The sequence below is a fragment of the Periplaneta americana genome, chromosome 13 (genome assembly GCF_040183065.1).
Source record: "Periplaneta americana isolate PAMFEO1 chromosome 13, P.americana_PAMFEO1_priV1, whole genome shotgun sequence".
Classification (NCBI taxonomy): Eukaryota; Metazoa; Arthropoda; class Insecta; order Blattodea; family Blattidae; genus Periplaneta; species Periplaneta americana.
The window spans coordinates 59,802,635-59,825,609 of NC_091129.1; the positions used below are offsets into that span (position 1 = coordinate 59,802,635).

At 34.5% G+C, this 22,975-nt stretch overlaps 1 protein-coding gene across 3 annotated transcripts in view; it reads right to left on the reverse strand.

Annotated features, from left to right (window-relative positions):
* The window catches only part of LOC138711998 (biorientation of chromosomes in cell division protein 1-like 1), a 53,496-nt gene that overhangs the window by 24,119 nt on the left and 6,402 nt on the right, over positions 1-22,975 (reverse strand). For 2 of the 3 annotated variants that reach the window (XM_069843348.1, XM_069843346.1), the window contains exons 2-5: positions 21,187-21,311; positions 18,603-18,751; positions 11,085-15,899; positions 1,857-1,959 (exon numbers count right to left, since the gene is read on the reverse strand). In XM_069843348.1, the coding sequence (XP_069699449.1) occupies positions 1,857-1,959; positions 11,085-15,899; positions 18,603-18,751; positions 21,187-21,311 (5,192 nt within the window). The remainder of the gene's footprint in view (positions 1-1,856; positions 1,960-11,084; positions 15,900-18,602; positions 18,752-21,186; positions 21,312-22,975) is intronic. The other variant, XM_069843349.1, reaches the window with a different exon arrangement.

Sequence of the window (22,975 nt, forward strand, 5' to 3'; positions counted from 1 at the left end):
TGTCCCTAAAGTTCAATTCATAAGTGCCATCTTGAAATTCAATCACTTTAATTTCTGCTAGGAAGAAAACATTCATTTTTTTTATTGCCTTGAATATTTAAATGCCCCAAGTTTGAACCTTAAGGGATATAGTGGCCGTTGCGATGACATATATAGTAATGGTGTTTAGTCCCATTTTTGTTTATGCAACATTCTCTTTCTTGAATAAACTTTGATTTGGTGTATGCTTCTCTGTTCTCTTTCCAAGCATTGAATTCTGCAAAATTAGTGAATTTCTCAGTCTTATGTACAATATTAATGTTGTGAACCTCCTCATAATGTTGAAACAACAGTGCTTTAGATGTTGCATGCTGAAACAGAGCACATGACAATTTGAAAAAGCTATGCTTCTGTTGCAGGTCTAGATTATGTTTTTTATATTCATGCTCACTTAAACCGTCCTTCCTGTTGTATTGGGTATCACTATAAACATTTAAACATCTTTTATTCTTTAGTGACTCCGTGCTTTTGAACTTCATGGGTCTTTATGTTCTTTAAATAACTAAATTGGACTTCACATCTGTCACATTGAAATAAATTATTTATTTGAATGTTCACTATTCTTATGCAGTTTTAAAGTTTGATAATTATCGAAGACAGTGTCACACTGATTGCACTTGAACGATTTTAGAGTTGCCACATTAACTACACCATGTTTTTTCCTCTCATGAACTCTAAGATTTCTTTTAAACAAAAATTCAGAATTACAGTAACTACACGGGAAAGTTTTTTCATTGGTTTCTGCCATAATATATATGCAGAAAATAATAGCGTAATCAGTAATTAGATTATAAAAGTTCAATATTATCTAAGAATTCAAACACTGCAAAAGTTAAATACTGTCCAAGAAACAGAAGACCACAAGTAGTGTAATTAAATGAAAAAAATTCAAAATTATTTAAGAATTCGAACACTGCAAAAGATAAATAAGTACTGTCCAAGAAACAAAACACCAGAAGTATTCTTTTATATCATTTAATTTACGCACTATCCAAGAAACAGAATACAGTACTACAAGTTTAAAAATGTATTCTGTAATTCCTTTTTATCACTTATAGACCTCCATTTATCAACAGTAATCTCACTAGAGAAAATCAAAACTGGAGTGGAATTTAATTGACTATTACATGATTAGAGGAAAGTATATAAAGATTAGAAGAAACAAAGTACTCTAATACAATAAAATATTAAGTGACTTACTGAAATTCTATTTCACTAATGTTAGCTTTACAAAATGTTTGAATGGAGCCACCATTTTCAGTTAACTATCTATGCTGTAAACAAATGACGATAGCAAGCATGTTTTATAGTACCGTAAAGAATTTGCATTTGAAATGTTGGCAAACAAAGAAACAAATGCTAGGATAGTGATAAAAACAAATAAATGCTAGGGAAGCGATAAAACTAAACAAATGCTAGGGAAGCGATAAAACTAAACAAATGCTAGGGAAGCGATAAAATTGTGTGATAATCAGCCATGATTGGTTGAAAGACGTCCTTTCGTACAGTTTTATTGGTCAAGAGCAGTATGACCTAGTAAAAGTGTAATAGTCATGTTAATATTTCCACTGGGCAATACGATTACAGTTGAAGCTTTCCGAACAGTGAACAGATCAGTGCCACCTATACTTTGACGCTTGAAAGGCACCACACCAGTTTAGAAGACTGTGGAGTGGACAAAGCAGAAATTCGTGGTGCTAGAACTAGATGCTTGTGCAAAAGCAATGATATTCATTTGTTTACGATTTTCATTTTAGAATCTGATACTGAATATGTCTTTACAGTAATATTAACAAAGATAGATCAATAAATCATACCTGAGACTTCTTCTACTTTCTGGATCACCAAGTCTGCTATTTGACATATGACCAACTTTCTCTTCAGAATGTGAAGGTGATGGTTCTGCATGACCATCTCCAACTGAAATATTAACAACAAATCGCATGTTAAGGACAGAAGCTTAAAATTAAGAACACACAGAACTTGTCAGCCTGTTAAATTTTATGATGTTGGAAACATGAATTCAGCACAAGGAAGGATAGAAAGTTATAGTTTTTTGAAGCTATATGAACTACATGGCTATCTAGCATAGGTGAGATTGATAATGGCAAAATGGTATTTGGTGATATGAGTCCCAGAATTCACAACGGAGTTGCCTGTCATTCACCTTGCAGTTGGAGAAACCTCAGTGGGGAGGGGGGAACCAACCAGGTAATTGACCTAAGTGGAATTGAACTTACGCCCTAGTGCAATATTACCTGTATCTGTCAATCTTTCATAAGTAACACTAATTCAATTACAATCTTAATCCAACACACAGATATATTACAAATATATGTTACAATCTACAAATATTACCAAATCATAAACCAGTATTTCACAATTTATTAACTTGTGAAGATGACTAATGTTCTATAAAGTTTGTTTACTAATATTAATTAAAATAAAACAGTTGCAAGTATTTTGTAAACATAAAGACGGGTAATGACTAGAGGCATTAAAATATCACAATTTCCATAAATATAAGAAGCATGCTTTTGTTCCTTTTTCCAGTTTTCCTTATATTTTATCATAGTTGTAACCCTTACAAGTCTCTTCCATTATTGCGATTTAATGCTATAAATGGCCAATAACGCAATTTTCAGCAAAATACGAGCAATTTCAAAGAATGTATAACATTTTTAAAATTCCAATCTGAATAAATTTTGCAGATTTTGTTTCGATCTTCATAATAGCAGCTTTGTTTTGTGGAGTCTGACATACCGTGAACAGCACATGCACAATATTAATCTTTGCTTTCGTTTGCTACAGAGCACATGGATTCTGATACTCTCTGACGTGGGCATGAACATGGATATCATTCCCAGGCAGGAGTGAACCAGCTGTTTGTAATATTTCAATTGTTGATTTTTAAATTACAGTAATTGCCAGTTGCCATTGAATTTAAATGCAGTTCATTATACTGTTACAGATAAATGTGTCATTATCAACTATGCACAGCTTTTTTTTTTTTTTTTTTGCAGTTTCTGGATTTTTATTTGTTTCTGTGTTTTTTGGGAACATAATTAAAACTATAGTTATTTAACTGAACACTATAACAATGATCAAGTATGTCCATTACCATTTAGGATCTCATTTTTCCTCTCAAATACATAAAATAGCAAAAGAGGTTTTAGCTAATAAAAGCTATTTTCTTCAAATAATTCATGCTATAATTTCACATCTCTAATAATTATTATATATCCTATATGAATGCTTGGTTAGGCTAATACACTTAGCAAAATACTGAATAAAACAATCATTTCAAATATTTTTAAGGCAGATATTAATGTAGAAGAGGAATTTAAAGTATAGGAAAGGATTTTTTCGTTATTATACATACTATTCTGATTCCATTTTTAATCTCTAATGTGTATACAACTGCAATAATGTAAAGGGTTAAATAGGCTATGCCTGTTACATTTGAATATTTACTACTCTGAGGTATAACTTCTGCACAATGGAGTATTTTGAAAGCTGGTGATCAACAAGATCTCCCAGCTAGGTCCAATGGACCCGTCGACCAACAGCAGGTGTGGTCCTCCAGACATTCTGGGGGTTGTGTGTGAATGAAGTAGCCACCAAAACATTAAAATATGGTGTTCACTTAAATCGGCTACAACTTGCCATTTTTCATCTGTGCTTCAGTGGCTGGTCATGATAATATCTTTGAAAAATATTGGAGTGCAAGAGGTCAAATGACTTTATTGTCAAACGCCTGGCATTAGAAAACAACAAAGTCTGAAATACTGCTACATGACATTTATGCTGCTGGCTGACACCAAATCCATCACAGTAGTACAAAACCTTGCAGTTGTACATTTCTTATGTTTGTGTTTTTGTGTTCAATCACCAAATATGAAATGGCCCAGTCTACATATTCTATTCCACCATATTCTATTGTTATCATAGTTGACCCATGACTTCAGAAGATTCCATGTTCCATGGTGTTTATCTTGTACATTGAAAAATTACCCATGACCTGGTGAATACATATCAAGAGACAAGAGTTAAACAGTAGAAAGCATAGACAACAGTATACAGATGTCATTGAGAAAAACTGACGGACTTTGTTTATTGCTTGAAAAAATCTCCCTCCTTATAGTGTTTTCATCTTTCACAGGGAATAAGTATATCTTATGGTTCTGCAAAAAGTTAAACTATTAACATTAAAATCATACAAAATTACTGATGTGAGTGTTCTAAAAACCCTTGATTTTCATCATGTGTCCCCCTATGATGTGAAAGTAGGAATACACTGAGCCATTCGGGGTGAGATTAGGTCCATTTTTTTAACTCTCTATTCTTATAGCTGCATGACAATTTTGTGGTGAGTACCTGAGATTGAGCATAACTTTACCATTCTCATGGTCGGTTTCACCAATCTCCATTATCATTATAATGTCTCATTAAATAATTTAATGATATTTTAGTCAGTTTTTGTGTTTCATCAAGTATCATTATTGCTAATGCATCTCTAAATTCATCATTAATTATTAGGACCTATTTGTCATGTTAAAACAGTAATGATGCATTCAGAAGTCAACAACATGATAGGACGTATTCAATGCTGAAATTCTTTATATAGAACTTCAACATAATGGCGAACTTGTATATGGTAGTAACACTCGGAATAATGATTTTGAAGATTTAAGTCATAAAAAAATTCTACGAAAGCTACAGATTAAGAAAACAAGTGGTAAAAATGATTCTAGAAGACACCGAATATAGGTTAGAATACGACAGATAGGAATTACCCACTTAACACCTCTTCAACAGATTCTTCTCACTTTAAGCTTTTATGTTATGGAGAGTTTTGAAATGGTAATTGGTGATATGAACGGGATGTCAAAAGCTGCACTATATGGATATGTGAATAAAGTATCAGACATACTATGAATACTACAACCACAATACATTCATTCAGTATTTTTTATAATCTTAGCTAAATTTCCTGTCGTCATTGACACGATAGATTGTGTACATGCTCCAGTCATTATTTCGTGGCAGTAATATGGCCGAAAGATTCTGCAACAGAAGTTCCTATATTCAAATATTCAAACAATTTCATATGCAAAGCTTCACATAGAGAAATTGTAAATAGATGGCCAGGGTCAGTATACGATAGCACAACATTCTAAAGATATAAGAGGATGATGCCCTTTGAAATGGGAAGGGTACAAAAAGCTTTACTTTTAGGAGACAATGGACACCACTTAAAATTCAACTTAATGACACCTCTCTTGAATCCTACCACAGAAGTAGAGCGAAATTGTTACTGGATACATAAATCTGCATGAAATACAGTGGAAAGGTAGTATGCAATTGAAGAGCTTCCTCGAAAAAGGATATGACATCAAATTAATGAAATATGTGACTTCGGTGGAGAAAGTAATTTTGAAGCATTCATTTATAACAATAAATGAATGCATCTAATAACTGTATATAATATATAATTTATTTCAAGAAATAGTCTGCCCAGGCATCCTGGGTTGCCAAAAACACAGAATAACACACATATAAGAATAGTAATGATTACAGTAAGATAGATGAGCCAAATTTAAATGTGAACTAGGAGCTTAAGTTTAAGAAATAATAAATTTGTACATATATTTGTAACAATCACACACTAACGAATAGAAAAGGGGGGGGGGGGTATTATGATATTCCGTATAAATGATTTTTCAGAATTGCCACAGACCCTTTAATGGTTGAAGTAATTATTTTTGGAATGATGTCATGGATTCCAAATGTTTTGATAGTGTTTACAGTTGATCGTGGGATGGTGCCCCTCGCTCCGATCATTAAACCATGTACTTCCCAGGTGCCTTCCATCTGATATTTTTCTCGAAAATACGGAATAGTAGGCTCATAAATTTGTTGTTTTTCTTTGTTGACCTCGGATGGTTGGGTCTGGCTCATCTCAAATCTAACAGTTGGGTCCAGTATAAAGCCTTTACTATTAGTCTTGTCTAGAGCCACGATGTCCGCTCTTCTAATTCCGCCGCCTTCAGACGCAACGCAGTGCACCTCTTCATGGACCTCGAAGGATTTGTTTCTAAGGGCTTGTGCTATTAGTTTTCGGATGTTATGATGGCGTGAATTTCTCAGGAGTTCTCCATGCTGACAGGATCCTAGGACGTGTGCTAAGGTTTCAATCTCGTTGCAGTATCTGCAACGGAAACCGTCCAAGGATCTCCCATGAAGACTTCTCACTGGTGCTACGTTAGCATTCATCTTAATTGCGTCCCGCCATTCAGAGGAAGATAGACCCTCCTTAGAAAAAATCCATTTATTTCCGGGAGTATATTCTTGAAATAAAATAACACCTTTTCCTTTATGTGGAAGCGCACACCATTTGTCGTACTCTTGTTTCCTAAGATTTTGTCGTAGTTTATGGACATTGATGTTACTTATATCCAGATCTTCAGGTGGAATTTTTAACTTCCTGGAACATACTTTCTTTTCTGCTGCTATGTTCCTTGTAGAAACGACAAGAGGATTCGAGGTTCTCAATAATGTGTTGCAAATATTGAGATGCTGTAAATATGCTTCCCATTGAGCTTTGAAAAGGCTGAGACCCTTATATTTACGTTCGGTGTACAACATCGCGTCGGGCGTGTCTCCTGGCAAACATAAAATTTCCTTCACCGAACTTTTAATTAACTTATCCACATCTTCGAGAAACCGGTCAGAAAGCTGGTGAAGGGGAGCATTTTGAAGAGGATAAACAAGTATAGGCCAAATATACATATTTAAAACATTGAGTTTTTGTTCTGGTTTCAGAAGATAAGTAGATGTTAAAGCTTGGATCTTATTATTTAAATTATTGATTACTTTGGCAATGTCAAACTTAATTTCATCAGAAAAATTAATCCCAAGGTATTTGATTCGTTCATCTCCATCAATACTATTAACAATTGATCCTCCAAGATTCAATGTCGTACTACTTAATTTTCCTTTCTCGATAACGATGGTTTGAGTTTTAGATTCATTTAGACTTAATCCGATCTGCTGTAATGACCGTTTTGTCATGGTAAATATTTCAGATGCAGCAATTGTACTTTTAGCAACAAGTGCAATATCATCCGCAAATCCTAATGTTACTACATTATTTAGATCCGATACAAGGTCATATCCAAATTCTTCAGCCACACTAGGCTCGGATAATTCATCAAAAATGTGGTCTATGCTGAGATTAAAAAGCATTGGGGAAAGAGGAGCGCCTTGCATAACCCCTTGTTTAAACGGTATGGGTTTTGTTTTATGGATTCCAACCTCTATCTGGGTTTCATTTCCACACTGTAAATTTATAATTAAATCCTGTAATTTTTGGGGAAGGGCAGAATTGTGAATGACAGATTCCAAATGCCGATGTCCAACAGTATCATAAGCTTTATGCACATCAAGAAACAAGATGGTGACATCTTCTTTTTCGATTTTGGCCTTACGAAGAACTGAATTTAATATAGAGGCATTAATCTGTGCACCAGCAGTAGATACAAATCCTCGTTGGTTTTCATTAAATTCTACGTATTGTTGCATTCTTGAACAAAGACACCTCTCCAAAACTCTTCGAATTACTGAACAAATGGTTATAGGTCGATAATTATTTGGGTCCTTTTTTTCTCCACCTTTATATATAAGAACAGTTCTAGCTTTCCGAAAAAAATTAGGTACCCAATTGTGTGATAACATTTTAGTTCCTATTAATGCTAAAATTACTGCAACTTTTTCACATTTAATAGTTCGCATCAATATTTTATCTGGTCCTGCAGAAGTGTCAATCGAAATACCTTGCATAGCTTTAAGAATTTCTTCCTTACTAACAGTATCCAGAAATTTGTTGTTAATATCATCTTTGTCAACTTCAGTAATATGGTTCGGATAATTATCCAAGTGATGGTGGTTTACATTATTAAATTTATTATTAAACGTAGTTTCAATCTCATTTACCGGAATACTTAAAGGACATTTCTTTGGTTCAAATATTCGACGAACTGCTTTCTTTCTTTGGTTATAATATAGGAATTGTGTCACCTGGTAATTGTATTTTTCTAGTCTGACTTGCTTTTCTCGTTTGGATTTCCTTTGCGGATTTGTGGTTTCAGTATAGTGTCTATTATTATTTTTGAAGTCACCACGTCTGCGTGCTAGATAATACCGTGTGGCGGGGTGTTTGGGGCCTGGGAGAAAATGATGAGCAGTACCAAGAAAATCTTTGAAATCTTCCGTATATTTTTTAAAGTTTTCCTCGTCCATATTACTCTGAAAAATTTGAATCCACTCATCCAAATTTTGTTGAAACCCATGAACATCATTTTTGTCTGAAACATTCTCACTCTCGAGATTAGGGAGTGGTATCTCCGGTATATCAAGGGAAACATTCTGATTATTAGAATTATAACTAGAACATAGATTAGTACGAAATTCTTCCGGATGAGCTTTAGCAATATGCTGCTTAACACCTTTGAAAAATTTATTACAATGAGGACAGATGTTAAGTGCAGTTGACCGTATACCATGAGCCACTTTCATGTGCTTATGAATACCCCTTTTATCATACAACTTTTTGCAATAAATACATCCAATTTTATTTTGTCGTAATGATGAATCATTATCATCAGGTTGATTAGTAGCACTAATATATGTAGAAATATCGTAAGGATTTTCTGCTGCTGCTGGGGTAATATTCAGCGAAGAATCTTCTGATGTGTGACATCTCGAAATGTGGGTATTGATACCTCGATGAGTAAAAGATTTATCACATAAAGTACAAGTGACAGAAGAAGTGTTAGTAAAATCAAATGGAGTAGACAGAGGGATGTTGGTTGACATCACTGATAAATTAAACTAAAACGCGTAAATAAACTACACAAAAACGAAATAAAACGAATTAATGTTTGTAAGCACTGTTGCTATGTAAAATCAACAAGCCTATAAAGTCACTAGAAAACACACTGAATTTCTTGAAGATTCACATGATGAAAAACTTTCCTAATATACACATGAACAAACGAAATAAGAAAGTCTTCGGATAATCAAGAATTAATCCAGTTAAGGATATTAATCACATAATAAACGTTTGAAATGAAAGAGCACACATTGATCAAACCATGGCCTTCCAAGTTACTTTAGAATCTCATCCTTAATTAGTCAAATGGTTTTGCTAGTAAATATAGGCCTAACGAAATATGCCCCTGAAATTATTTTTTCTCCTGAAACGTGTATTATAGATTTGTTGGTTGCACCTTTATTTGAGAGAAGTCTTCAATTTATGAAAGAGGTAGTTTCTCGTCCTAAAGTTAGATCTAACAACTGCTGAGAGTCCTATGCATATAATTGCTGCATCAGTCCTGAAGCTGTCCATCTTATCGTTCACAAACTTCTTCTTAGATTTTCTTTTAAAGTTAACATTTAACTGCTCTACATTTCGCCTATTTATATTTAAAAAACTATTGAATTCTTTTTCATATGTTACCCAAATGTCTTCTTTTTTATATTTTGGTTTTAATTATGGTATGACAAGTATTTAGGAAGAATATAAAAAAAATAAGAACTCTTAAATGTTCTTAAAATTACTGTCTCTTTCCCGTTTGCCTATCATTGTTTCCTCATGCCAAACAAAAAGTTGGCCATGATCATATGTAACCAATGAAATTCGCGATTTCGAAGCCATGGTCGTATGAGAAATATGTTGTTGTTGTTTTCTAATGCCAGATGTTTGACAATAAAGTCATTTTTCTTGCACTCCAATATTTTTCAAAGATATTATCATGGTCAGCACTGAAGCACAGATTTTGAGGTGTTCTGAATCCATTTCTTGGTTTGAGTTGCACAATGGGCAGTTAGGGGACTGATATATATGAGAAATATAACATGCAAGATACAGGTACGAAATCCTCACGTTATTAAACACATGTTAATTTTAAAGAAATGAGGCTTGGTGAAACAGTCAACTTTTACAGATCCCGTTAAAATTAAACGACTCATTTGTTGACAAACTGTTTGTGCTGATTTAAAGAAGCTTGGTGAAACTGGTCATCAGACAGATTCTACCACAGTACATTTTCATGCAACCAATCATGTTTTCTAGGATAGAGTAATTAGAAATAACGGGTAATTTTTGTGATCCCATAACCTAAATCTTATGCCTCTATGACTTTCAGCTCTTGGGAACTTCATAAAAGCTAGGGCGTACCACATAAACCCACATACTTTGGAATAACTGAAAATAAAATCCATTGAAACATTAGCTTCATTTCTCAACGAGAACTGCAGTAAATGATAGATAATTTTATAAGCAGGTCCCTAAAAATATTTGCAATATTGTTGGTACTGGTATAGAGAAGAATTTGAGTTAAAGTTGTATGTCAAATGTGATATGTCTCTGTACAGAATAACATATTCTCTTGTCTCCATTATCTCCTGGCCTAGATGTCTCATGAGTGATGCCTTGTTGGTCAGTTGACTAAACAACAACAAGCAAATTATCACCCAAACTAAGCAAGGAGATGCTGAAGCTGTCTCCATTTTTTTAGCTATTGTTGGTAATAATTCTTTACATCAACAGTGTGTATTGAGTAGAATAATACTAATACAGAGTTATCCCTGTAACTAATGTGTAGTCGCATATCTGCTCTCAAAGAAATTGTTGCACAGCAATAAAACAAAGTTCTGTCCATCCTGTATCACTGATAGGGTCGAAATACATAAAAACGAAATCAATTTTCAATTGCATGGGTGTTGGAACCATAATAGGGAACATCACAGGACTCTCCTAAGAGTATTCTGGGTATTACGAGTACCTCAATGCATATCTCTGTATTGAAAATGTGTAATGAAATTTGTCTATATTTAATATTTAGCAAATTCTTGAATTAAGTACAATTATAACACTATGAAATATATACATTTATATAAATTAACTAACAAATGTATGAGATCTATTTTTATGAACGATGAACAGATTCACCACATCATATGCATTATTCATTATACTTTACCTTTGTGATCCAGTAAACTCTTCTTTGCTTCCCCTGAGGATGCAGACACATCACTTTCTGGACTCAAAGGCATGACAAAATCAGCCATGTTGGAAGATGGAGGGGTCCCTGTTCTGTTAGCATTAACATCATTGCCTACTTGCTCTGCTGTTCTTCTAGGTGGTGGTCTTCCTAAACCAACACGTCTACTGCGTCCTAGTTTTGAACGTCTTTTTTCGATTGTGTTAGTTGATTCATAGTTTTCTTTGGAAGGGCTCTTTACAACATTGCTAACGTTATTTTCCATCACAAGTAAATTTTCTACATTCAGATATGAAGGCAAAATATCAGACTTATCATCTTTCATTCGAAAACCACTCTCGACCATAAGATCTCGAAGTGTGGGCAGAATAAGGTCTTGGTTCAACATAGAACCATCTCCGCAACCTCGTTCATCCTCTGAACTTCCTTTATCAATATTGTTGTTATCACTTATAATATCATAATGATCTCTAACTGAGGGCTCTGGCACTATTTCTCTGTCAGAACTATCTTCATCTGCATGGGTGATAGTGGCAGAGATTTTAAATTTTGGAATGGAAGGTTTATTTGTTTCTGTGGACACAGAAGATCTCTTTGAAATCTCCTTAGAGATATCATTAAGGATGACTTTTGCTTTTGGATACTCATAACGTGGAGGTGAGTCATCAAGAACATTTTCGCGTTCTTCTGTAAATATATCACAACTCATATCCTCGTCTTGCATGAAATGGTTCTCATCAGTGAATGAGGCAAATAGTTTACTTGAATAACGTGTGCTTGGTTTCCGAGACCTGCGAAGTTCACGCTTTTCAGTTACAGTTTCTGGAGGCTTCATATTCGGAGTAGCAGCAGTTTCTTTCTTTGCTCTCTTCCTTGAAAACACCTTTTTCCTCTGTGGTTGAGAACCAGTGGTCAAACCATTGGAAGCTGCTTCCAACTTGTCAATTGTGCTCTTATTGCTTGTTGTACTTGCAACTGATGATGAACGCTGTCTCAAAACTCTTTTTGCACTGCCTACAGTCGAAACATCATCAACAGATCTGTCTGACCAATTGCTCAGAGCAGAACTTGGTCTTGATTCCACTCTCTCTGACATATTTGTCCTTGTGTGGAAATCACTTGGATTAATGGGCACTGGGGTATGTGTTAGTGATGTGATGGATGAATGTGAGGTAACTGACATGGAAGCTTTACCCATTACAGAAAATGATTCAGGTACAGTGGAACTTTGAATTGACAATTTTTTACTACATGTGTGCTTATCATCTTGCAGATCTAATACAACCTCTCTGCCCCTGTCTGTTTCTATAATTTTGGCACCCAGTTCTGCAGCAACTATGTCATCAAAATCTATGTCTGACAAATAAATGACGTCATCCAGATTACTTATTTCTGAACCAGTATCTGAAGGAGTAGAAATTTCTGATAAGTTATCATTCTCAACAAGTCGCTTAACATAGGCCAAGAACTGAGAGTCAGATTGGCTTAAAGCATTAGGAATCAATTCAGATTCAAAGTATCTTATTTCCGGAGAGTTTTCACCATCTTGAGGCATTTGTTTGTTAGACAAAGATGTATTAATTTCTTTACGTAAAGATTTTTCGACATCACCTATTTTTCTACGTTTTGCAATGACTGGTTTGGTAATTATTTTTCCACTTTTAATATCCTTTACACCTTCCTTAATAATACGATTTTTCTTTAATTCCTTTTGTTGTTTACGTTCTTTCTTAGCCAAAGATTTTCGCAGCATCATAATCTTCTTAACTTCAAATATATTTGCAGCAATTTTTGGCTTTTTAATCTTATGACAAAATGTGCTACTAGGGGAATGATGTTCATCATTTGATTGTTCATCTTCGGATTGAATGGACAATGGTCTTTTCTTAAAAGGCAGTGATGAAGGTGGAGAAGTTGATTTTGATTGTGAAAGATCCTGTTCATCAACACTTTTGGAAGACTCAATTACTTGATTGCTGGCTGTAGATGATTCACTATTACCACCACCTTCCGACTTGCTGCTGTTGCTGTTACTGCCACTGCCACTACTATTGCCACTGCCACTGCCACTGCTATTGCCACTGCCACTACTGCTAGTCTTATCACGACGAGACTGGGATCGTTGTGAATCACTGGCATTTGTTCGAGATGCAGTGCTACCAAGTGACCTATCCTGTGCAGTTCCATTGCTATCACGATCTGCAGACCTCCTGTCTTCTGAACGCTTATCCCTGTGGATCCTGTGGTCGTCAGTTGTTCCCTTTCCTTTGTTCTCCTTGCCTTTCTTTCCAGAGTCTCTGCTTTTGTGCTCAGTACGAGATGACTTGCTTGAGTCAATCTCATCCTTCTTTTTATCAATCTTTTTTACGTTTCCTTTTTCTGTAGATTTGCTGGTTTTTTCGTCATGCTTGGTTTTCTCTTTGCTTTTCTTTTCATCACTTTTATTATTTGTATCTTTTCCCTTATCTCTTTCTTGTTTCTGCTTTTCTTTGGAGTCCTTACTGCTAGATCTACTGACATCCTTGCTCTTGTCATCATGTCTCGACTTTTCTTTGTCTGCCTTGTCTTTACTCTCAGATTTTGTCCTGTCCTTATGTTTATCATCATGCTTCACTCGTCCTCTCTCGTCTGGTTTAAGTTTTTCCTTTTTCTCATCACTCTTGGATTTTCTGCTATCCTGTTTCGAACTTTCGTCTTCTTTCTTAGACTTCTCTTTACTGGAATCCTTTTCCAGCCTCTTCTCTTTCTCATCTTTATTTTCCTTAACTTCTTGCTTAGGTTTATCTTTTGTAGCATCTCTTTCTGTTTTCTCTTCAGGTTTAATTTTATCTTTTTCTGTCTTTTCTTCATGCTTAGGCTTTTCTTTGTCAATTTTCTCCTTGCTATCCTTATTGTCATGTCGTCCAGATTTTTCTGTCTTACTTCTGCTATCATTTCGCTCTTTTTTGTGCTTGTCTTTGTCACTTCTCTTTTTATCACTCTCTGATGAATGATTGCTGCTATCACTCTTCTTTGTATCTCTATTTTCGCTGCTGAAACGTTTCTTCTCATCTCTTTTATCTTTTGACTTTTCCTTATCCTCCTTGTGCCTATCCTGTTTCTTATCATGTTTGTCATCTCCTTTCTTCTCACTTCTAGTATCATTTTTCCTCTCAGATTTGTCTTCTGTTTTCTTTTCCAATTTTTCATCTAATTTCCTGTCTGATTTTTCATTTGTTCTTTTCTCGGATTTGTCATCTGTTTTCTTACCATACCTGTCATCTGTTTTTCTCGCAGACTTCTCTTCCAATTTTCTTTCAGATCTTTCATCAGTTTTCCTCTCTATCTTCTCCTCTAACCTTTTCTCAGATTTCTCCTCTATCCTTTTTTCAGATTTGTCATCGGATTTCCGTTCTAATTTCTCATTCAATTTTCTTTCAGTTTTATCTTCTGTTCTCCTCTCATGTTTCTCCTCCAATTTCTTATCGCATCTGTCTTCTTGCTGTTGCTTTTTGTCACCTTTATCATCAATTCTTCTCCCGAATTTCTCCTCCAATTTGTTTTCATGTTTGTCATCTATCTTCTTTTCAACTCTATCATCTGTTTTTCTTGTGAATTTCTCTTCAGATTTCCTTTCAGGTTTCTCGTCAATATGTTTTTCAGGTTTATCATCTAATCTCTTCTCTAATTTCTCTTCTATTTTGTTTTCATATTGCTCTTCAGTAATTATTTCATATTTCCCTTCTGATTTTCTCTTCTCTTCAGATACCTCTTCAAATTTCTTTTCATAAAGATCATCTGCTTCATCAGATTCGTCAATAATTTTCCTGTCTGACATATCATCTATCACTCTATTAGGTTTCTCACCTATTTTTCTTTCAAGTATTTCCTCTGCTTTTTTTTCACACTTATCGTCCAATTTTTTGTCAGTTCTTTCAATAACATTAGTTTCAAGTTTTTCAATCAACTGCTTATTCCCATTTTCGTCGGATTTGTTTCCAAATGCTTCTGCATTCTTCTCACTAATTTCAGTCAATATTTCATCACTCTTATTTTCACCCACCTTTCCAAAGTTATCCATTTTCTTTTCCACATTCTCATCCTGTTTCTTCTCCTGTCTGTCAATTTCTACTTTCCTGGGTTTTATATTAATTGATGTGTCATCTGATAAAAACTGGGAACTGTCGTGTGTGAATATGTGCAATCTGTTACTATAATTACTAGAATCTTCAGAGATATCTTTTACAGTTTGATTTTCTTCACTTTTCACCACATCAGTATCTTTCTTCGTGAATTCCATACTAGTGGACATCTGGGTGTCTTGACCAGACACATGAAATGAAGTCTTTGACTGCTGACTCTCATCATTTGTTTCAGCATTATGTTCGGCAGGTGAAACAATAGACAATCGGCTGCCTGATGATACTTTTGATAACTGACTGTCATTATTTGAGAAATCTAAGATTGGAAGTTTTGTAGAACTATTATTATTTGCATTATTCGACACCATGAAAGAAACATCAGAGTGCCGACTGTCATGACTTGTGAGTTCTGATATACCAGACAGGTGACTGTCCAGTGAACTTTCCAAGTGTGAATGAACTTCTTCAATGGGTTCAAATGGAGGTGATGAGTCTTCTTCCTCCTTATCTTCGGTAAATTCATCTTCAACCGAATTTTCGTCATCTTTTTCTTTTAAAGTATCACTTTCTGGAGAAATTGGTTCTAATTCCTTTGGCAACAGATCTGTTAGAGTAGGCAGTTTTCTTTCTTCTTTCCGTGCAAGATTTTCTGCTGTTAAAGGAGCCACATAAACTGGAACATACAAATATATAATTCAGATTAATAGTAGTAACAGTATCAACAACAACAATAATAATAATAATAATAATAATAATAATAATAAAGAAAATACAATTTTACTTCCATTCAACTAAGAATATTAAAGTTTTTTGGATATACCAATTTATTACCGAATTTTCATTTGCTAGTTACTAATTGGGATAAGTCTGTTAGAGTTTTTCTAATTGATAATCTGTTGTTCTCGAATTGCACTACAAGAAAATCATAATTATATACGTTCCTTCATTACATGAAATTATATCATAATTTTAAAGTTGAAATGGTGAAAATGTGGCCAAATTATAAGATACTTTGTACTTCGTCATAATTGCTGATAAAATAGCATCTATATTATTTTAGAAATGTGACAAATTATTATTTTCTAAATGTGGAATATGTTGAATTAATTAAAATGTGTCTGAGGGAAACAAATAGAGTCTGTATAGGCCAGTTTCTGTCTGGTGCTTCCCCAATTCACTGCGGGCTAAAGCAAGGAGATGCACTATCACCTTTACTTTTTAGCTTTGCTCTAGAATATGTCATTAGGAAAGTCCAGGATAACAGAAAGGGTTTGGAATTGAACGGGTTACATCAGCCACTCGTTTATACAGATAATGTGATTATGGTAGGAGAAAATCCACAATGTATTAGGGAAAAGACGGGAATTTTACTTTAAGCAATTAAATCCCGAAAAGACAAAGTATATGATTATGTATCGTGATAAGAACATAATACGAAATGGAAATTTAAAAACTAGAAATTTATCCTTTGAAGAGGTGGAAAAATTCAAATATCTTGGAGCAACAGTAACAAATATAAATGATACTCGAGAGGAAATTAAATGCAGAATAAATATAGGAAATGCCTATTATTATTCGGTTGAAAAGCTTTGTCATCCAGTCTGCTCTCAGAAAAGCTGAAAGTTAGAATTTATAAAACAGTTATATTACAGGCTGTTCTGTATGGTTGTGAAACTTGGATTCTCACTTTCGGAGAGGAAGAGAGGCTAAGGGTGTTTGAGAATAAGATGCTTAGGAAAATACTTGTGACTAAGGTGGATGAAGTTACAGGAGAATGGAGATAGTTACACAATGAAGAACTGTATGCATTGTATTCTTCACCTGACATAATTAGGAACATTAAATCCAGACATTTGAGATGGACAGGGCATTTAACACATATGGGCGAATCCAGAAATGCATATGGAGTGTTAGGTGGAAGGCCGGAGGGAAAAAGATCTTTGGAGTGGCCGAGACGTAGGTGGGAGGATAATATTAAAATGGATTTGAGTGAGGTGGGATATGATGGTAGGGACTGGATTAATCTTGCTCAGGATAGGGGCCAATGGTGGGTTTATGTAAGGGTGGCAATGAACCTCCCTGCTCTCAAAAAGCCACTTATAAGTATGTGGAATATGTCAATATTTTCTTGGTAATGTGTGTGGAAAAGAAAAAAAATCAATAAGACTCATGAAAAGTAAAAATGTACTGCATTCGCAAATGTATTCTTAGCTTATAAAAAAATATGAAAAGTATAATACCATATCTTAATCTTTATAGGACTTTGTAGGTAAACTAAAGTATCATATTTAACAACAAAACCTTGATGCGGCAAAATGAGTTCTATTTTGATAGCCTAGTCAAGATGAAAGTAATTAGTACTATAGTCTGTTTTTCGTAAGGATGGAAAGATCCCGCCACTACTTTCATTTCTATGGCAGAGTCAGTGGTACAGAAAGTTTCAAAACTGGATTCACTATATGTTAATATGAGTAGTTAAACTTTATAAATAATGCACATGCCCAGAGTTATATTTACTATGTATTAATATGAAGGGCTAAATTTTATAAATGATTATGCACAAATGTAAGTGTAAAATAAAATAATCAATTAATTACAAATAAGTGCACAGAGTGCAGAGTCCCATATATCTTTCACTGTTTTGAGAAATTCATTACAGTGTGATACAATATCACCATACCCCATTAAGAACTTACGATTTGCATTATTTTTACGATAATGAAACCTGCTCCTTTAATTATTTCCACAGTGAAGAGTGAGACAATTGAATATTGAGCTTTTCTCTCTCAGCTAGACAAAGGCTGGAATAAAACCTTCTTTGTAGATACCTAGAACACATCTCCTTAATGCATCGTAATTGAATTTATCAGGTGCAGTAACAGTGGGTTCATATTTTTTTCTTTTTTGAAGGCTTTTTTCAGTTTTCGCCCTTCTTTTTTCATTCAGATATAAATAAAGTGTAGATTTGGATATCCCTGTTGATTTCAATGATCAGTGAAGTCGGAGGGGAGTGTAGGGGTGACAGCCTAACTCTTTAAAACCATTGGCTCTCTCTTCAAATGCATTGGCAGGATCTTTACTATCCTTATGAAAAACAAATTTTAAACTTTTATTAGTGATTATATACCAACTAAATATAATGCTTGACAACTCTCAGCCGTATATAAATGTGAACTATTATACAGCAACACTGCTCATCTTTTGGTCATTGGAGTAACTGACCACAACTGAAAAATTAACAGCTGGACCATGACCATTTGGCAGATTTTTTACACAAGTTACATAATCAGTTGCAGAATTTCAGACAGAATGTAATCACATAACGAACTATGAAACATAGAACTAAGTTGTGACTGGTACTTGAAAATGCTTATACCATTCTGATTCTCCTTCCCCTTTTTTGGTTTTTCGATGCCGAGGTACTTGTACACAACATCTTCCACTTGTGGCACGAACACAGTCTTCACTTTTGGGTTGACAACTTGATCCACAATTCTCTCGACACCAATATCCAAAAAACCAGAGCTGTGCCATGATAAAGAATAAAACTATTTTAAAAGTTTGAAAAGTGATACCATTTTTCATCATTAAAACTTGTGTCCTAAAACAAACTACTCCATTGTACAATATTTATTGTCCCTAGCACAATTGGCTTAGCATGATGTAACCATAGAAATGGAAATCTGTTTATTCAGTCTTAACTGTTTTTGGGTAGAATTTCACAGGTTTATCACTTGAGAGTTTCAAATCAAAACAAGTAACTTTGTGACGTTTTTGAGAAATGGAGAAAAATGAGCTTCATGCAGTGATTAAATACCTCAAGAGAAAAGATAGACTATAGGACTATAACCTCTCAATACCTGTTTAATACCCAATGATATCCATCAAGATATAAGTGTGCTGGGAGATGATGCTCCTTCATTTCAAGTAGTGAAGAATTAGTGCCGAAATTTTTAGATATGGAAGGACACTTGACATGCAAAAGATGCAGATCAAACACAGACTGTGTGACTCAAGAAAACGTTGATCATGTGAATGATTTAATCATTGGACACCAACCATTGACTACTAAGTGTGTTGCCGAAATAATAGGCTTTTCAAACAGCTTCTTCTTCTTCTTTTTCCTCTTCAGTAAGGGCATAGACAACTATCAAAGCACTTAGGCACAAATGGTCCATTGTGCGTCTCATAGACTAGAAATCAACCCAGAAAACAGCAGTGAGTGACCAGCTTCATGATACTGCTGGATTTCTCAAACAGTACAATTGGAACTACCCTAAATTATCATTTGTGTCTCAATGAAGTGTCTGTCAGTTGGGTGTCAAGAATGTTGATTGAAACAAAAACATGGAAGACTGCTTTGTTCTGAAGCCAATTTGGCTTTATTCAGGTGGAATACAGACAGATTTCTTGAGTGATCTGTGACAGCAGTTAAAACATGGGTGCACCACTTTGATTCAGAATCTAAAATTCACTGCATGGAGTAGGTAGCATTAAGGTTCTCCTCCATCTCGCAACTTTCGACTCCAGCAGGAAAGATTATGGTCACAATACTCTGGGATTTAAAGGAATTTTAATGGCTGGCTATTTGATCAGATACGAGATGATTAATGTTGCACCTAGTGACCTATGTTTTCAAAACTCAAAGAATAGTTTGAGAAAAATTACTATTGTCGCGATGGCTGTGGACGATTTCTTCACAGGCTGAAGTACAGAATTTAAAAAAAAATTAGAACACTAATGGAACATACGTGGGAGAAGTGTTTTATAGTCCAATGGAATAATGCTGAAAAATAATGTTTTCTATGTGAGGGACATCACTGGAATGTAACTGAGACTGAAGTTCTATTTTTACACTTGCTGCTCATAAGTAGGCCGAATATACAACTAAATATAGCTATTGGTTACATAGGAATTCATTAAACATTTCTGTATATGAACAAAATAACACCAATACAATGGCACTTTTTTGTTGGTAAAGATATACTTATGCACGTTCCATCAAACAATTGCGAATATATTTATATATTACTAAAAAAAATGCCTCTTATTATTCGACTGAAAAGTTTTTGTCATCCAGTCTGCTCTCAAAAAAGCTGAAAGTTAGAATTTATAAAACAGTTATATTACTGGTTGTTCTGTATAGTTATGAAACTTGAATTTTCACTTTGAGAGGCAAACAGAGGTTAAGGGTGTTTGAGAATAAGTGCTTAGGAAAATATTTGTGGCTAAGAGGGATAAGTTACAGAAGAATGGAGAAAGTTATACAATGCAGAACTGCACGCACTGTATTTTTCACCTGACATAATTAGGAACATTAAATCCAGATGTTTGAGATGGGCAGGACATGTAGCACGTATTGGCAAGTCCAGAAATGCATATTGAGTGTTAGTTGGGAAGCTGGAGGAAAAAATACCTTTGGGGAACGGAGACGTAGATGGGAGGATAATATTAAAATGGATTTGAGTGAGGTGGGTTATGATGGTAGAGACTGGATTAATTTTGCTTAGTATAGAGACTGACGGCAGGCTTATGTGAGGGCGGCAATGAACCTCCGGATTTCTTAAAAGCCATAAGTAAGTATTGTTACTAAAATATTTAATTAACATCTAACCTGACTCACATCTGAAAAAATATTTAAATTGCTTACCATGTATAAAAATAGTAACTGCGGGAAACTTTCACCAATGATCTATAGAAAAATTAATATGAATTCTGCTTTTGTTTGGTACATAAATAACAAAGAGATCCAAAAACTGTAAACATGTATGTTATATGCTACAAGAAAAAGGAAACGGATATAAATAAGCTTAATATGCTAGTACTCTATGGATATGGTACTTAAGATATACCAATAGTTCAATCCAGTTTCATAACTGCTTTATTTTAATCTTATACAACTACAATCTACTGCAGACAAAACATAATTAAACATATTAATAACGATTTTATATACTAACTCATGGATGTGCTTCCTGAGGCTATCACGCAACTGGTTTTTATTCAAATCTGGACGCCACACTTGGCTTGCCAAAAACCCAGTTACACTACCCTCCACTCTTTGGTGAAGATTCTGGTATGCAGGCTGAAAAATAACATAATGGTAATGATACAATAAAAATACTTACCAGGAAACTTAAAAAATGCACATAATTGATTACCTTGACCACTAAATTCTGAAATAATATCACAATTAAGAACATACCGTTGCAGTATAATCTATAGTTTTTCTGGAAAAACTTGCTAGTATATAGGGGGGAGTTCCATATAGGCTATTTATGTCACTAGAAGAAAATGGAGTGATCAGTTCTATGTTCAGATGCTTTCAACCTTCAGTAATGTATAGGGAGGATGATTAGTGTTCTAGCTCTTCTGGAAAATGCAATGGAGAGGATATGTCCTTGTTTTTGCTTGGTATCAAACCAAATCCTGTCAATTAAGTCATAACTTAACATAGGATAGAAAGGATTATCAGGGTACCGTACTAGAAATTCAAAATACCATGTCAGATGTCACCAAAAAAAATTAGTATGTCAACGAGAAATTTCCCTTCTCTACATTTTTATTAATTCGAACACTGTACACTGCTATCACCATAAGACAAAAAAAAACTGATAAGCAGAATATATCCCAAAGGCCAGACAATGAGTTTAAATCCATGGGAGTTCTGTAAATACATGAAATGTCATGTCAGCGAATGAACTTGAAAGAATTATGTTTCAGTTTATAAGCAATAAATGCGAAAAGTTCATCATTATGCACATGTGTCTTTCTTTGAACAAAGTCAAGTATGTACGGCTATAGTCTTTTGAATTCTTATAAGTAAAATACGTCATAAGGTAGCATTAGTAAAGTACATAAAGATTATTTTGACCACATCAGTAATGTTCTGGATCTTACTATACTTTGAGACCTATTAACTTCTGTCCCTATTTCAAACTGTATTTAATAATGGTGGAAAATTGATTTTTTTCTTGACAAGAAATTTGATACAGAGTTCGCACTTAGTTTGGAGTAGGCCTATATACTTTTTAAGCTTATTTAATTCTTTCCTTCTGAATATCATTTGTACTTTTATTTCTACCACACTTTCAACAGATGCACAGGTGACACCTAACTTAGAGTTATTCTTTTGTTCTCAATATACATTTGCATATACCTAAAAAAAAAAACCGCAGTTAATTGTCAATATTTCAGATATCATTCTGTAGGACAAATTAATAAATCTATAATATTCTCATAGCTAGCAGTGCATATGTCTACACAGATTACTGTGCACTTAACTGCAGATTCCCGGCCAAACAAGTCACTCAGCTGAGTGCACTCCTAGTATAATGGCAGTTGACATTGGACATATACGTCAACATATATGCCTAACTAGGAGTCAGGCCACAAAGGGAAACATTGAAGAAGGACAGTTCGATCCGGTGCTGTGGATTGAATTCGGCGTAGCTCAGTGGTCAGAACGCTTGGTACGTAGAACCAAGGACCCGGGTTTCATCCCCGGTGCTGGAGAAAATTTTTCTCCTCAAATATTGTCAATATTACAGATATCATTCTGTAGGACAAATTAATAAATCTATAATAAATCTATAACATGAAAAATTGAGTTTTGGCCATTTCCAGTATTCTCTTGCCATCTTGCATCTATCCTATGAACTAGAACCACGTGGGATATCTCCCGCTCTTTCTACAGCAGTTTTTTTTTTGTCATAATGTTGTTCTAAGTTCTTGAATGCGTCCTCATTA